We start from the raw sequence: 18,245 nt of genomic DNA, 5'->3' as shown, positions 1-18,245 counted from the left end.
GGCATATATTATTATGAAGTATTTTTGTGAGACACATTCCTACGTAGTGGATAAGTGCTTTCCCTCAGAGTCAAAGAATAAAATAGATTGCTTCAGAAAAAGTGGTATACTTTTATCACGGGTGCAAACGCTTTAGTAAATCGTCATCTAATTCGCTCTCCAACTCCCCTCAAAGCTTCAGATGATGAGAATTGCTTCACATATATTTCAGTAAAGTATGGTGGCTTTCAATGCGAGGACTCCGTACTGTATTGCAGCTTCATCTTCAAAACTAAGTGTATTCCACTCACAGTCCTAAACACTATAGCCGGCTGAATTTTTAACCAGAGGCGAACAAAGTGACGAGCGGTTGCTAAGCAACCCAGACAGCTCCGTACAGTAACCATGTCCATCTACGTTATGGGATAAAACAGTCTCTCCTAGCATACCAATGTACTCCACTATATTTCCTTATCTACACTGCATTTATATGCTAAGTGGGTTTATTGACTGTAGAGCAGGGCCTGAACACAGTAGACAGCCTGGAGAGAGGGAAAGGAGAGAGGAGAGAGAGGAAAGGATTTTTATTTTTTAATGATGGGTACCCACTGGCCACAGACGTCATTTCAACATCAAGTTCAACATCAACTCAACATTAAGGTTGAGTTGTTAACTAATGTGAATTCAACGTGAAATCAACAAAAATGTCCCCAAATCATTGGATTTAGGTTCAAATTTACATGGATTACTTTTTTGAAAATCCAATCGCTTTTCAACGTTGAATCATCGTCATCACATTGACTTTTCTTGTTGAAATGACATGGAAACAATGTTAACCAGTTTCCACCAGTGGGTAGTTGTTCCACCAGTGGGTAGTTGGATAGGAGTGTCTTTGTTTCATTTGATTGTTTTTTAATGCAGACCGAAAGTGTGATCGCAACGCAATAAACCATGGCTTCCTCTCCCAGAAGTATCTCAAGACTATTGAGATTGACCCAATGTTTGTCTCTCCGTGTGTGTGTGTGTGTGTGTGTGTGTGTGTGTGTGTGTGTGTAGTTGGTGGACTACCGTGTGGAATTCAGTAAGTGGTGGGTGACAGAGTTTAAGACCATCAAGTTCCCCTCCCAGGGGACTGTGTTTGACTACTACATTGACCCCGACACCAAGAAGTTTGAACCCTGGTCCAAGATGGTGCCCAGGTTCCAGATGGATGCTGATATTCCTCTACAGGTACAGTCTTGTGTTACTGGTGTCACTTTATGTCACTTCTATAGTGACAATATACCATGCAATAGCTGCTTCAAAGCTCTTCTATGTAGTCATCGACGGTCTACAGTAAAATATCTTCTCATTACATATTCTTTACAATTTATCAGATGCTCTTTTACCAGATGCTCTTCTCCAGAGCAATTTACAATAAGTGAACATCAGTGGCGTAAATATTGCACAACATCCAGCTTGAAGGACCACAATAAGTAATGGTTTAGGTTGTAATTGGAGTTGAGTAATCTGATCCTAGATCTGTGGGGAAACACCAACCTGTAGAGTATCTACAGTCTATCTGAACTCTGTCCCCTATCTCCCCTCTCCCAAGGCATGTCTGGTCCACACCACAGAGACTATCCGCGTCCGTTACTTCATGGACCGCCTCTTGGAACGCCGCCGCCCCGTCATGCTGGTCGGGAATGCCGGTACTGGGAAGTCTGTTCTGGTCGGAGACAAACTGGGATCACTGGACCAGGAGAAATACATGATCAAAAACGTCCCCTTCAATTATTACACCACCTCTGCCATGCTACAGGGTAGGGAATGGTCTGCTACTACTAGTGTACAACTGCAAATAAATATACTGTAGCCTAGCTGGTTCTCTCCATTCCCTCTTTCTACACTCATCCTCCATCCATCTCTTTCTACACTCATCCTCCATCCATCTTTCTACACTCATCCTCCATTCATCTTTCTACACTCATCCTCCATCCATCTTTCTACACATCCTCCATCCATCTTTCTACACTCATCCTCCATCCATCTTTCTACACATCCTCCATTGATCTTTCTACACTCATCCTCCATTGATCTTTCTACACTCATCCTCCATTCATCTTTCTACACTCATCCTCCTTCCATCTCTTTCTGCACTCATCCTGCATCCATCTCTTTCTACACTCATCCTCCATTCATCTCTTTTTACATTCCCATTCCTCTCTCTTTCCATTCTCATCCTCTCCCTCTTCCCTCTCTCCTGCAGCGGTGTTGGAGAAGCCCCTGGAGAAGAAGGCAGGCCGTAACTATGGTCCTCCAGGCAGCAGGAGGCTGGTCTACTTCATAGACGATATGAACATGCCAGAGGTGGACGCCTACGGCACCGTGCAGCCACACACACTCATACGCCAACACCTGGACTACAACCACTGGTGAGAGGACGTGCACACACAGACCCTGCAGTCACACACACTCATACGCCAATGTAACAGTGCTCTTGCGTCTGTTCTTGCATTGTGTACAACCATCGACACAGACTCCAACTTGTAGCACCAATCATGGAGATTTATTCTGATAGATACAGCACAAAATTGCACATAATGCAATGCACGTCTCACCATCCAACAATGCACTCACGCACTGTACAAAATATATGAAACCCCCCCCGGGAATTCTTTACAACAAAATGCACAACAAATATGCACCGAAAACGCTGCATCTTATGTGTGATGTTCTAATAATATTTACTAACAAATTGATATAAATTGTACTTTAAAATCATCACTTGGGAATAAAAATCACTTTTCAACCAACAAATTACCGCTGGTTTGGTGCATGTTCACTGGGACGATTCTAATTTAAACATCCGCCTTCGTAAGCAAGCCACGCAAACCAGCCAATAGGATGCCATGTTGAGTAGGTGAAGACAAGACAAAACTAAAAACAAAAGCCCATTGGCTTAACAATAAAGTGGCAATGTGAATCACCAATATACCCTGTTACACCAAACACCTGGATTGTGAGGCACAGCTGAGTGAGCATAATAATTCGTAAATTTTTTATTTTGCTGAACTGATGGTCTGCATCTGATGGTCAGTCTGAGGGGATGAAGAGTGCAGTGGTGAGGCTGCCTCTCACACGACTCACCATCCCTCTCTCCCTCCCTCCACTGAGAAAAGTGGACAGTCTTCAAGCTGATGGTGAAACTCAAGTCGCAGTGCATCGTTTCTGCCTCATGCACCAATTAATGTTGTTAATTCGATGTCCAGATAAAGTGAAATATTACTTGATATAAAAAAAGAGTCAAGCCGCTAATAATAACAACGCAGGCTTACGGAAACACTTTGCTGTAGTCATTCATTACAGCTGCAGTGCTGGTTGTAGCGCGAGTGGAAGTAGGGAGAACTTGCATTTTATGGCTTATAAAAGTTTTGAACAAAGTGTTGACATTGCTGAATAACTTAAACATGGATTTACTCATAAAAACAGCAGCGCTTTGCTGTATTCGTTGAATCTCTCACTAGTCATGCTTTTAAAAGTTTTGAAATCTCAGTTTCAGCTTTGATGTGTGCTCAAGGCTTCTTTTTACAGTCTATGGCTCAAGGAGACTGCAGACGCTGTGATCTAAGCTATCTGATTTGCCAGCAGTAGGCCTATAGGTGCACTTGATTTGCTCTCTGGGTTCTACCTTCAGACACATGAAATGGTTTAAAATGGGAAACTTTGCCTTCCCGGCGCTAGGTCTTCTGAATCAAGTGCACCTACTGCCAACAGCATGAAACAAATAACAAAAATAGGAACGCTTTAGGAAAGGCTTTATCGTAGTTTTTTGAACAGAAATGTTTGGTGATCGACTAGGAATGCTTTGGAGATCAACCAGTTGATCAACCGGTTGGTGACCACTGCAGTAGATGTATACTTTTTGTCCTATGTATTGTTATCACAGATGGAACTTGACAGTGATATGTTATGGAAAAGAACTATGTTCCACTTCATAATTTAAAACCCCATAAATGTTGGACAATTACAGTAAAGGCACATTTATTCAGAGTTACTGTACCACAGCTCTTTTAAAGAGGGTACTGGCTGGCTAACCCTGCTATAGCAAACCTACTGCAGTGGGTTAGTCCAATAATTGATCTGTTATTCAGCTTACTACAGCAGAGCATGTCTTCAGTTTACTATTCAAAGGGACACTCACTGCAGTTGCTGTTACTAAAATATGCTACAACTTAAATGATGTCCAATGTGAGAGCTTGGGCATGTGATTTTCCTTAAAAGGATTGTGTAGTTGGGGCATCAGGCATAGTAAGCGTATTGTAGACACAGCCACAGGGTGTGTGTGTGTGTGTGTGTTTTACACACGGTCAGCCAGTAGAGTTATGGAGAGTATCTCAGGTATGAAATTGAGAGGGAAAAGGGTGTTACTAAACTATGCTGGCTTAAGGCAGAATTGAGGCGTGCATATTGACAGGAGCACATGAAGAGTGTGTTTCTGTATTTCATTGCAATGTGTATGTGCCTGTGGTTTTGTGTGCCTGTGGACGTGTTTAACTATACTTATGGGGACCAGAAGTACAAAAACATTTACATTTTGTTAGTCCCCATACGGTCAAATGCTATATCGAACAAAAATATAGACGCAACATGTAAAGTGTTTCTTGAGCTGAAATAAAAGATCGTAGAAATGTTTCATGCACACAAAAAAAACGTATTGTGCACACATTTGTTTACATCGCTGTTAGTGAGCATTTCTCATTTGCCAAGATAATCCATCCACCTGACAGGTGTGGAATATCAAGAAGCTGATTAAACAGTATCACGTTCTTTAAGGATCGTAGACAGGTGCAGGAATGCGTAATAGGGGGTTTTATGACTCCACCCAAAATACATGAACATGACACGGGGACGAAGCCCAAAACAAACAAGTATATAAAATACACACGGATGTAACCCAAACAAAAGAGTGAGGTTTAAACCTCTAAAGATTACTAATAACACTACAAAGGACGAGACCGGCCTCGGGGACGACCACAGGGGCACGGTGCACCAGCAGGGGGACGACACCGGCCTCGGAGACGACCACAGGGGCGCGGTGTGGGTCGGGCAGTGCACCAACGGTGAAAATCACTGCGGTGGCGGTCGGCCTGTTCCTTGTGCCGACGCACGGCCCGCTGGTGATGAGTGTGCGCAGCGTTCCAGGTCTCCTCAGCGCACCCAAACCACTCGTCCACCTCAGGGGCCTCGGTCTGGCTCGAATGCCAAGGTGCCAAGGCCGGCTGATACCCCAACACGCATTGGAAAGGAGTGAGGTTAGTGGAGGAGTTGCGGAATTCTGCGTGTACTCAGCCCAAGGTAGAAAATCCGTCCACTCCCCCGGCCGGTCCTGACAGTAACACCTTAGGAACCTGCCCACTTCCTGATTAACCCTCTCCACCTGCCCATTAGCTTGAGGATGGTACCTGGAGGTGAGACTGACCGTGACCCCAAGGCATTCCATGAACGCTTTCCATACGCGTGAGGTGAACTAAGGACAATGATCTGACACAATGTCCTCTGGGATCCCGTAGTGCCGGAAGACGTGTGTAAAAAGAGCCTCCATGGTTTGCATGGCCGACGGGAGCCCACGCAGAGGAATGAGGCGACAAGCTTTGGAAAACCAGTCCACAACGACAAGATCAGTGGTGTTCCCCTGGGAGGGGGAAGGTCGATGACAAAGTCCACCGAGAGGTGAGACCAGGGAACCGGCAGGGGAAGGAGCTTTCCATAAGGGAGGTGTCTGAGTGTCTTTGACTGAGCCCAGATGGAGCAGGAAGAGACGTCCTAGCCAGTACTTCTCAGACAGGCAGCCGATGGTACGGCTTTTCCCAGGATGACCCAATACAGGCGCCATGTGTGCCAGTTAAGGAGGCAGTCCTGTACACCTGTGGGCATGTAGGCGCAGTTTTCTGGGCACTGTGCAGGTGCGGGTTCCGTGCGCAGGGCCTGCCGTATGTCGGCATCCACGTCCCACACCACTGGCACGATGATACGGAACGGAGGGATGATGGGGGTCTCCTCTCCCTGCTTCTCCTCTTTATCATAGAGGCGAGACAGGGCGTCCAACTTCACGTTCTTCGAGCCTGGAAAGAATGAATTGGATCCTGGCGAAGAGTAGAGCCGATCTGGCCTGTCTCGGGTTTAGCCTCTTCGCTGCCCTGATGTACTCCAGGTTGCGGTGGTCCGTCCACACCAGGAAAGGGTGTTTGGACCACTCCAGCCAGTGTCTCCATGCCTTCAGAGTCTTCTTGACCTTCTTAAGTCTTCCCGACTCCTACTTCAGAGGCTTCCAACTCAACGTGGAAGGGGAGTTATAGGTTGGGATGTGCCAGCACGAGAGCAATGGTGAAGCGTGCCTTCAGTGTCTCTGCCTCTGCCATCCAACGAAGCCGCTGGGAACCTACTCTCAGCAGGGAGGTAAGAGGCGCGACCACCGTGCTGAAGACCCGGAAGCCCCGGATGAACCTCCGGAAATAGTTGGCAAACCCCAGGAATCGCTGGACTGCTTTCACAGAGTTGGGGATGGGCCATGACCTGACGCGTTGCTCCTCCATTTCCACTCCCTCCGTGGACATGAGGTAGCACAAAAAGGACGACCGCTTCCCAGCACAGACCTGACTAACGAGACATGCTGGGCACGGTCAGCAGAATAGATCAATATAAACTAGATAATATATATATAAACCTCTACGCCCCAAAACACTTTGTCCTGGAAGACGGAAGGAGTATTAGACAGACCAAAAGGCATTCTGAGATGCTTGTAATGGCCCGTCATGGAAAAGGCTGTCACCTGCACGAATGCGCACCAGATTGTAGGCGCTCCTCAAGTCCAGTTTCGTGAAGTACTGCGCCCTGTGCATTTGTTCGATGATGGTTGGGATAAGGGGTAAAGAGTAGCTGAGCTTTACGGTGCCTTTATCCAGAGATAATCAATGCAGGGGCGCCGTCCCCCATCTTTCTTTTTAACAAAAAATAAGCTCGAGGAGGCTGGTGACGTAGAGGGGTGGATAAAACCCTGCTGGAGGCTCTCCTGCCCAGTCATGTGAAATCAATAGATTAGGGATTCATTTCATTGACTGATTTTCTTATATGAACTATAACTCAGCAAAATCATTGAAATGTTTGTTCAGTATATTTCTTGGGGGTTTAGGGTTAAGGTAGAATTAGTGTTATGGTTAGAATTAGGTTTGGGGTTAGGAGTTAGGTTTAGGGTTTGGGGTTAGGTTTTCGGGTTAAGTTAGGGATTTTGAATGGTTATAAATTGTGTCCCCCCACAAGGTTAGTTAAACAAGACTGTGTGTGTGTGTGTGTCCAGGTATGACAGGAGTAAGCTGCTGCTGAAAGAGGTCCACAGTGTGCAATACGTGTCCTGCATGAACCCTACGGCAGGCAGCTTCACCATTAACCCACGACTACAGGTACACACAGACACGCTTACAAACAAGCACAGACAAACACGCATGCACTCACACACATGCATGCATATCTGATGATGTTCCGTTGTCTCTATTGCAAAGTTTCATTAGCATAATTATGAACTCCTATACATATACACATCATTTTTTTATTTTCTCCATTTCTCTTTGTAGCGTCACTTCTCAGTGTTTGCCTTGTCCTTCCCTGGAGCGGAGGCTCTTAGCACCATCTACAGTTCCATCCTCTCTCAGCACCTCAGGGGAGAGGGCTTCAGTGCTGCCCTGCAGAAGAGCTGTCCTACCCTGGTCCAGCTAGCTCTGGCCCTCCATCAGAGACTCACCTCCACCTTCCTGCCCACCGCTGTCAAGTTCCACTACATCTTTAACCTCCGAGACCTCTCCAACATATTCCAGGTGATGAATGCAAATGAATGAATGGATTGACGGGTGCACACACACACACACACACACACACACATTTACAATTTACTATCCCTGGTGACATTTTTTACATTGATGCAAATGTTCAGTTACTGAAGCTGGTACTGTACACTCAAAACTAAGACCTAGGGCATTTTCTCCTTCATTCATGAATTGTTCCATTAAAACAGCACTAGTTAAATGATTTGGCATGTGCACTCAAAACCCATCTCTTTAACTTTTTTAATATACTGTATCAAAGTTTGGGTTTTAGAGTTAGATTTTTATTGCACCCCAGGCGGTAAAAGTTAAAGTACTGTAACTAATTTCTCATCTAAATGATTATTGATTTAGTAAGGTGTGCCTAGTGTAGAGAAATAAGGCTGAAATTTGCAGAAAAAGAGAGAAGAATGGATTTGCTCTCAGGGGTGTTTGTAACGATTTAATGTATTTAAATGAATATTATATTATACTGTAACCTCTAAAGCTGTCATGAGAGAGAAGCTTATGCGCAATATTTTTCTGTCACGATCCTCAGCGATTCCAGGGGGGGGCAAAGACTCTCATTTAATACAAGCACCAATACATAATTAATACTCTAAGCCATTCAAGCATAGTACTTTAGTTTTCATAATTCCTTCCCTGAGACCTCCAAGCCTTGGAACTGTTTCGAGTCACACCCTTATCCTCTTATAAAATGTGCATACAGAACGTCAGAATGTACAGTAAGTCATACTTCAAAAGAACAGGTTCTCAGTTATTCATCATTATTAGCCTTAAATCTAAGAGTTCAGGTTTAGCAATTATAATGAGTTGAGGTTGAGCTATTATAATTATTCTAACCTCACCTTTAACGATGAGGGACCATAGATTCAACACTAGAGAGTTTATTATCTATAATTACAGACCATGGACTCCAGCCTTGCTGACCCCTTTATGTTACCTTTTAGACCTTAAATCAACGTTGACGACAGTACAGCATTGATTTCAATAGCAGTGGCCTGATGGGGGTAGAGCTCATTAAACGTAGCTTTTGAACTTTGAAGAGTCTCAGTGCGGTGCGTTTTGGTGAATCCTGCGTTCTAAAGGGTCTGTGTAGTGTCACTGGTGTCAAGCGGGTAGAGGGTGTGGGAGAAAGGTGGGAGAAAGGGAGAGAGAGCGCAGGATGAATCCTTGTTGTTTTTTCAGCTGGGGTAATAAGGAGAAAATGAGATGGGGCTCAGACACAGCCCATAGTTCTCTTTTGAACTTGTCTCTCCATATGTCTTCACTATTCAGCTGCTAACTAGCTCCAGGGCCTGAGGATAGCTAGCTACACAGGGTTGAAGAGACACAGCCTGCTCACACACTCTAGTCCACATTCCACCTTGTCTGCTTGTCCTCACTGTTTTTAAGAATGGGAAGTTCTTTCATTTACAAATAAAGCTCCTGAAAAGTTTACAAATCATCTTAGTGTCTTCAGACATTGTCTGTGGCCCCAAACTTGTTCTTTGAAATAGCTAGTCAGACGAAGTGAGGACTAGTAGGTATTTTGGCGCAATAGCCACGCAGGTCCTATTGTGTTGATGCTTACCATTACGTCATAGTATTTCTTCTATCGCAATTTTGCTGTCCTCTTGTGTTCATTAAAGTTAGCGAAATGTGGATTATTTCTGAAGAGCTTTACCTAAGGAACATTAGTTTGGTGACTTTTAATGAAGCAGCAGTTAGTTTAGTTTCTTTGTAAACACTGGAACACTGGTACAATCAGCCCAAGGCGACTACTGCCTCATTATCATCAGCTCTAATGAGGGAAACCAAGCTGAGGAACCTAACGGGGGAAAACACTTTGTTACAGCATTTCCAAGAGAAGTGTTCAGACAACATTCAAGGTAGTGTCTAAGCCTTTCTTCTCTTCAGCAGAAGTCCTCGTATTTTCCAATAGTTACACTCCTCAAGGTGGTTGTCACAAGGTTGTATTGATGTCACAAGAAGTGATCAGTTCTTTTCTCCGGTATTCCTCTCTCCTCTTTCTGTCACTCTTTGGTTTTCCTCCGTCCCTTATTGATTGAAATACAACCACAAGGCTATCACTAAACACTTTTGTAGTGTTTTTTTGTAGTGTTTTCACTGACAACAACTCAAAGCCAAATCCAGCTTAATATGATGACAGAAACACACCATCATCCTATGGGGACATGTTGATGTTTGATAGTTAACTAGATGCCAGTAGCCAAATCCCTGCTAATAGGACAAGAAAAACACTCTATGTTCCTATAGGGATGTGTTGTGAGAGAACTGCATTCCACAGCACCAGACCGTCAGGAACACTGTCTATCGTTTGTTTTTCTGCCGTACACGGCCAGCGGGCATAACAGGGATCTGTCTGGCGAACATCACCCTAAATGAGCTCTGGTAGAACAGAAGGAGAGTGGGAATGAGGGAAAGTGAGAACAAGGGAGAAGAAGAGCGATGGGTAGGAGAGGGGGAGGAGGGAAGGAGAAAAGGAGGGAAGAGAGCAGGAGAGATGAGAGAAAGTTATGTCAGCATGGTTAGGAGAGAGAACTCCATCTACTGTATTGTACTTAGGGTTGCAAAGGGTAAGAAACTTTCCAGGATATTTCCAGAATTTTTCCATCATTTTTAACTTGTTAACAATTTCTGCTAGTTAGTTTTTGCTGCCATGTGGGTTTTAGCTTGCTTGAGCCTCCTAACTGAGGAGTGTTAATTCACCTGTTTCCGTACGTTTAATTTTAAAACGTTTATCTTACAAAAGAGTTGTTTAAACTAACTTTTCTAACCTTTACAGGAAAACGCCACAAAAAATCTGATGTGTGGAGACATTTCACTGCAGCTAATGTAGAAGAAAAAGCTGTGTACATTTGCAAATACTGTGCCAAATCATATGTGAAGAATGCAACAAAGATGCAGAATCATCTGGCCAAGTGCAAAAAGTTCCCTCAAGCTCACGACAAGCAACCTCTGACAAAAGACCCTCTACTTCTATTCGAGGTGAAAATGTTGAATCAGACACCTTATCGATGGCAACAGCTCATGGTCCTCCTGGAATCAGACACCTTATCGATAGCAACAGCTCATGGTCCTCCTGGAATCAGACACCTTATCGATAGCAACAGCTCATGGTCCTCCTGGAATCAGACACCTTATCGATGGCAACAGCTCATGGTCCTCCTGGAATCAGACACCTTATCGATAGCAACAGCTCATGGTCCTCCTGGAATCAGACACCTTATCGATAGCAACAGCTCATGGTCCTCCTGGAATCAGACACCTTATCGATGGCAACAGCTCATGGTCCTCCTGGAATCAGACACCTTATCGATGGCAACAGCTCATGGTCCTCCTGGAATCAGAAACCTTATCGATGGCAACAGCTCATGGTCCTCCTGGAATCAGACACCTTATCGATAGCAACAGCTCATGGTCCTCCTGGAATCAGACACCTTATCGATGGCAACAGCTCATGGTCCTCCTGGAATCAGACACCTTATCGATGGCAACAGCTCATGGTCCTCCTGGAATCAGACACCTTATCGATAGCAACAGCTCATGGTCCTCCTGGAATCAGACACCTTTTCGATGGCAACAGCTCATGGTCCTCCTGGAATCAGACACCTTATCGATGGCAACAGCTCATGGTCCTCCTGGAATCAGACACCTTATCGATAGCAACAGCTCATGGTCCTCCTGGAATCATACGTTTGACTCAATGGAGGAACGTCAGATAAATGCTGATGAATGTCTTGCTCGAGCAGTGCATGCAACTGGTTCACCTCTGATGTTCACAGGCAATGCATATTGGAAGAGATTTCAGAATGTTCTTCTCCCAGCATACACCCCTCCAACCAGACATGCTTTATCTACTCATTTGCTGGATGCAGAGTTCAACAGAGTTCAAGTGAAGGTCAAGCAAATCATAGAGAATGAAGACTGTATTGCAATCATCTCTGATGGGTGGGCGAATATTCGTGGGCAAGGAATAATTAACTACATAATCTCCACCCCTCAACCAGTATTCTACAAGAGCACAGACACAAGGGACAACAGACACACCGGTCTCTACATTGCAGATGTGCTGAAGGCAGTCATCAATGACTGCTTTAGACCACAGACGGTACTTGCACTGGTGACAGACAATGCTGCGAAACATGAAGGCTGCTTGGTCTAAAGTGGAGGAGTCCTACCCCTCACATCACACGCATTGGCTGTGCTTCTCATGCATTGAATCTGCTCCTCAAGGAGCAGATTCAATGGTGTCATTTAAAATAAGAATTTGTTCTTAACTTGCCTAGTTAAATAAAGGTAAAATTAAAAAATTAAATGTAAAAAAATTGGGGATCATTCAATATTCCCTTTCTTTTGCTGTTCAGTGAAATCATTCCATGTGAAGAGTCAACTCATTTAAATAGTTTTTTTACATTTCTATTGTCAGGATTTAATCATTTGCAATTATGTCTACTTATAATAAGGTAAAAGGTTTATGTTTCTGTCTCCATATGATATGGTAAATATATCCAATGCAAAAAACATCTACATTTAAATGGTATGAATATAAATGTACATATATTTCCGTTAATTCCCATATATTCCCGTTAATTCCCACGGAAAGTTTCACCTCTGAATATTCCCCAATGTGCAACCCTAATTGTACTGTCAGTCTAACATAGAAAGCCCAGTCCGCTGAGCTGGGCATAGCTGTAGTAGTTAACCAGGGAGGAGGAGAGGTGTTGTTCGGAACCCAGAGCGACTGGTCGGCAGAGAGGAGTGGAAACAAGCCTCAGACGAAATCAAATCAAATTGTATTTGTCACATGCTTTGTAAACAACAGTTGTAGACTAGCAGTAAAATGCTTACTTACGGGCCCTTCCCAATAATGCAGAGAGAAAATCATATATATATATAATAGAAAAAGTATAACACAAGGAATAAATACACAATGAGTAACGATTCCTTGGCTATATACACGGGGTACCAGTACCAAGTCGATGTGTAGGGGTACAAGGTAATTGAGGTTGACTTGTACATATGTAGGTAGGAAAAAAGTGACTAGGCAACAGGATAGATAATAAACAGTAACATCAGCGCATTTGATGAATCAAAAGAGTGCAAGAAGGGTAGTCCAGGTAACTATTGGTTAACTATTTAACTAACTGTTTAGCAGTCTTATGGCTTGGGGGTAGAGGCTGGTCCTAGACGCATCGGTAGCAGAGAGAACAGTCTGAAGGCTCTGACTCATACCCATCCCTCTCTTCTGTGGACAATGATAGAGGGGGAAGAGGGGTGGGGTGGGGGGGCTGCCAAAGGATGACTGGAGGAAAAGGAGAGGAAGATATTACACAGATACCTCCAACGCACTCCGTTACGACAGTCATCATCAGATCAGATTCAGTTGGCTGTAACACGCGAGGTGATGATGACGACGTTGATTTGCATACGTTCTGCTGCCTGGAGCACACAGCATCTGTTAGTTTGTGTTTTTTCTCCCTCGGTGACGGGCCGCAGAAAGGGACAAACAGTGCCGGGGCTTCACCGGGCCTATTCCTCATGCTAGGACAGCTGCTGGGAGAGGAGATGGGATTACACTGAGACATGGATGAGTTCTAGTCTTCCCCTGTGGAACAATGTTAGTGTTTAGGCCATCCAGAGCAAAGCATATCATCTTAGATTAGTTAGACATTCATCTGTTGGAAGGTATTATTTGATTGATCTGAAGTTTGCCATTCAGTTCATTTGGGAGCGTGTTGGAGATGCCAGGGTTTAGCTTGTGAAGAGAAAAGTATGATAAATGGTCTTACTTTTATGAAATATGTGTCTCTTAAATAAACAGTGATTGCTCAGAATATATACATGAAATCAAACCAAGAAGTCCCATTGATTTATTTTCTTACTTACATAAACCCCTGGTCTTACTTTCTCTCACTCCTTTTCTACCAGCATTTAGACCCAACAGTGATCGACATATATCTTTCAGAATCTGATCCTTTTTATGGTATAACTTGACTTTATCTGCCTCCTGTCCTGACCAGGGTATTCTGTTCTGTACCTGTGAGTGTCTGAGGGGTCCTGTGGATCTGGTGAAGATCTACCTCCATGAGTCCAACCGTGTCTACAGAGACAAGATGGTGGAGGACAGAGACACACAGGCCTTTGATAAGCTGCAGGCAGACACTGTGAAAAAGTTCTATGAGGTAAGGAGAGAGTTTTACTCCCCTACACACACACACAGGCACACACAGGCACACACACGCAGGCGAGCACGTGGACGTACTCCCCTACACACACACACAGGCACACACAGGCACACACACGCAGGCGAGCACGTGGACGTACTCCCCTACACACACGCACAGGCACACACACGCAAGCGAGCACGTGGGCGTACTCACCTACACACACGCACAGGCACACACACGCACAGGCACACACGCACAGGCACACACACGCAGGCGAGCACGTGGGCGTACTCACCTACACACACGCACAGGCACACACACGCAAGCACACACGCACAGGCACACACACGCAGGCACACACACGCAGGCACACACACGCAGGCACACACCCACAGGCACACAGACACGCAGGAACGCACATGGACGTACACCCACAGACAAAAGAACGGGCACACACATTTCACACACACACTTCACACACAGGCATGCAAACACACGCTGACTCACACACACACACACACACACACACACGCACACACACACACTGTTGAGGAGAGAGTTTTACCAAGTTCAGCAGAGGAAGACGGAGCAAGGGGGGGGGGGGGGGGGGAATCATTAGACAGCCTGCTCAGAGTTGGAGGCCGGACATCAGTGACCAGCGCAGCGAGGAGAGGGAAGAGGAGGGGAATGGAGAGAATAGTAATCAGGAGACTGACTGTCAGGGCCTGGGCCACCAGCCCAGCAAATTGGAAAACATTTTAATGGTTTTCTGACCGCTGTGCCCTGACTCCCTACCCTCCTGACTTTATCACAAACACACTGTTCATGCTTACAGCCAGGGAACTGACACCTACACACACAGGGGAATACACGCAGACACACACACACACACACAAGTTGATCACACACACACTTTTTTGCAGCGAGGGAACACACACACACACACACCACCAAAATATAAAGCTCCGGTTCCGGCATGTCAGCTCGTCGATTTCAAGTGTTCTCTAATGAGAAAGAGACAGGAGAAAGGAGAACGTTATCACAGTTCCCCTCAGATGAGCTGCAGTCTTAGGGAATACACTGTAGGAATGTACATTTCCTCAAACAGAGGCCTGCGTTTAGAAACATCCCGCTCTCATAAATATTTGAAGTGTTAAACATAACTAGTAAAAGTGAACACAGAGTAGCCTACTCCAGGAAATGTTTTGTTTGCTGAATGCTGAGTTCCTCCCTGTCCAGACTGATTCCATTTAACCATTCCACTGTAGCTAACTGAGGCTCTGTCCTAAATGGCGCACTATTCCTGATATAGTGCACTGCTTTTGAACCAGAGCCCAGGCCCTGGTCAAAAGTAGTGCGCTAAATAGGGAATAAGGGGCCATTTGGGATGCATACAGAATGTGTCTCCCCTCAGGATATGGAGGAGACGCTGGAGCAGGCCAGGGAGATGAACATGTTCTGTCACTTCGCCTCGGGGGTGGGGGAGCCCCGGTACATGGCTGTCCAGTCCTGGAGCTCCCTCAACAAGACACTACTGGAGGTCCTGGACAGCTATAACGAAGTCAACGCTGTCCTCAACCTGGTTCTGTTTGAAGACGCTATGGCTCACATGTAGGAAGGAGAAACCTCTATTGGGCTTTTTAATGTACTTATTATAGGTCCATTATAAGTCCCTCTTTTGCTATGTCACTAATAAAAAATTAATGAACTGAGAAACACTTTTAATGACGTATCATCAGTAAATAATGGTGATTGCCTCTTAAAACCTCTGCTTTTGTCCCTCTATCTCTTTATTCCCCTCCCTCTCTCTCTCCCCCCTCCTGTAGTTGCCGTATCAACCGTATCCTGGAGTCTCCACGTGGTAACGCTCTTTTGGTCGGCGTAGGCGGCAGCGGCAAGCAGAGCCTCACTCGATTGGCTGCCTTCATCTCCAACCTGGAAGTGTTCCAAATTACCCTCAGGAAAGGCTACGGCATCCCTGACCTCAAGGTACACGCAAGCACGCACACCCGCACCTGCATGCACTGACCGAGACCATTGCATATTGCATGACTTAAACTACAAATGTTCCCCATTCTGTTCTACTGGGAACTTATGTCTAGCAGCTGACCAGCTAAATGCTCCCTCTCTCTCTCTCTCCCTTCTCCACTCCCACCCTCCTTCCCTCCACACCTCTCTCTCTCTCTCTCTCTCTCTCTCTCTCTCTCTCTCTCTCTCTCTCTCTCTCTCTCTCTCTCCCGTCACCCCCCCATCAGACTGACCTGGCGTCCCTCTACATCAAAGCTGGCGTGAAGAATGTTGGCACGGTGCTGCTAATGACTGATGCCCAGGTGGCAGATGAGAAGTTCCTCGTTCTGGTCAACGATCTTTTGGCATCGGGTACGAATGGGACGGGGACATTGGGGAAGGGGGTTGGCATTGGGGTTGGCTGGGACATTGGGGAAGGGGGTTGGCTGGGACATTGGGGAGGAGGGTTGGCATTGGGGTTGGCTGGGACATTGGGGAGGGAGGTTGGCATTGGGGTTGGCTGGGACATTGGGAAAGAAGGCTATGTGTCACTCTGTTGGCATTAGGTAAGGCAGGGGAAGCCAGAGCCATATACAAAGAGCTCCAATATACTGTATCTGGCCTTGCCAATAGCTGCCCATGTAGATGAATGAGAGGAGAATTCTCTACTTCACAAAGAAGAACAGCCAGTTACCATGGCTTTGTGTGAGTGTGCTGAAACACTGCTACTGCATCACTGTTAGAGGTGATGCCAAACGCAAATGTCCACCTCCGGGTAGACAAACAAGTCAGTTCTAAACTACAATTCTGTTCCATTATTCAGATGGATGAGGAGGAGACATGGAAGTAAAAACCTAAAGAAACAGGATTTCTTTCTCCTCTCTGTCTTCCTGTGAGTCTGAGTTGCAGTACTGTAATAGTAATGCTCAGAGCTTCACCGTAAATCAGTGATGTGAGTCATCCAGTCACTAGGACCCTCGCCTGTCACTACCTCCTGTTTACACCCCTTCAGTGTTAGAGGAAACAGTGCCACTGTTCGCCCCAGCACATTCTGTTATTGTTTTGTTGATAAAGCATCCAGCATGGTAAAAATACATTTGCAGGACCTATTCTGCTCTTCTATCCTGCATGGAGTGATGTGAAATTATACAAGGGGGAAAAACAGTGTTCGTTGTTTGAAGTAACTTCTTTGTTGTTGTAATATCGCAGGTTTATCCTCATCAGAATGTTTTATTGTAGATGAGCTCCCTATTGGTTTAGATCTGAATGTTATATTGTAGATGAGCTCCCTATTGGTTTAGATCTGAATGTTCTATTGTAGATGAGCTCCCTATTGGTTTAGATCTGAATGTTATATTGTAGATGAGCTCCCTATTGGTTTAGATCTGAATGTTCTATTGTAGATGAGCTCCCTATTGGTTTAGATCTGAATGTTCTATTGTAGATGAGCTCCCTATTGGTTTAGATCTGAATGTTCTATTGTAGATGAGCTCCCTATTGGTTTAGATCTGAATGTTCTATTGTAGATGAGCTCCCTATTGGTTTAGATCTGAATGTTATATTGTAGATGAGCTCCCTATTGGTTTAGATCTGAATGTTCCATTGTAGATGAGCTCCCTATTGGTTTAGATCTGAATGTTCTATTGTAGATGAGCTCCCTATTGGTTTAGATCTGAATGTTCTATTGTAGATGAGCTCCCTATTGGTTTAGACCTGAATGTTATATTGTAGATGAGCTCCCTATTGGTTTAGATCTGAATGTTCCATTGTAGATGAGCTCCCTATTGGTTTAGATCTGAATGTTATATTGTAGATGAGCTCCCTATTGGTTTAGATCTGAATGTTATATTGTAGATGAGCTCCCTATTGGTTTAGATCTGAATGTTCCATTGTAGATGAGCTCCCTATTGGTTTAGATCTGAATGTTCTATTGTAGATGAGTTCCCTATTGGTTTAGATCTGAATGTTCTATTGTAGATGAGCTCCCTATTGGTTTAGATCTGAATGTTCCATTGTAGATGAGCTCCCTATTGGTTTAGATCTGAATGTTCTATTGTAGATGAGCTCCCTATTGGTTTAGATCTGAATGTTCTATTGTAGATGAGCTCCCTATTGGTTTAGATCTGAATGTTCTATTGTAGATGAGCTCCCTATTGGTTTAGATCTGAATGTTCTATTGTAGATGAGCTCCCTATTGGTTTAGATCTGAATGTTATATTGTAGATGAGCT

General features: G+C 44.9%; 1 protein-coding gene across 1 annotated transcript in view; it reads left to right on the top strand.

Moving 5' to 3' along the window:
* dnah9 (dynein, axonemal, heavy chain 9) overlaps window positions 1–18,245 on the top strand; it is a 140,887-nt gene that overhangs the window by 38,156 nt on the left and 84,486 nt on the right. The window contains exons 41-49 of the mRNA XM_020460456.2: window positions 1,036–1,209; window positions 1,574–1,781; window positions 2,228–2,393; window positions 7,316–7,418; window positions 7,590–7,829; window positions 13,862–14,023; window positions 15,423–15,619; window positions 15,835–15,997; window positions 16,264–16,387. Coding sequence (XP_020316045.2) covers window positions 1,036–1,209; window positions 1,574–1,781; window positions 2,228–2,393; window positions 7,316–7,418; window positions 7,590–7,829; window positions 13,862–14,023; window positions 15,423–15,619; window positions 15,835–15,997; window positions 16,264–16,387 — 1,537 coding nt within the window. The remainder of the gene's footprint in view (window positions 1–1,035; window positions 1,210–1,573; window positions 1,782–2,227; window positions 2,394–7,315; window positions 7,419–7,589; window positions 7,830–13,861; window positions 14,024–15,422; window positions 15,620–15,834; window positions 15,998–16,263; window positions 16,388–18,245) is intronic.

This window comes from Oncorhynchus kisutch, linkage group LG25 (genome assembly GCF_002021735.2).
Source record: "Oncorhynchus kisutch isolate 150728-3 linkage group LG25, Okis_V2, whole genome shotgun sequence".
NCBI lineage: Eukaryota > Metazoa > Chordata > Actinopteri > Salmoniformes > Salmonidae > Oncorhynchus > Oncorhynchus kisutch.
This window is presented reverse-complemented; position numbering and strand designations above follow the sequence as displayed.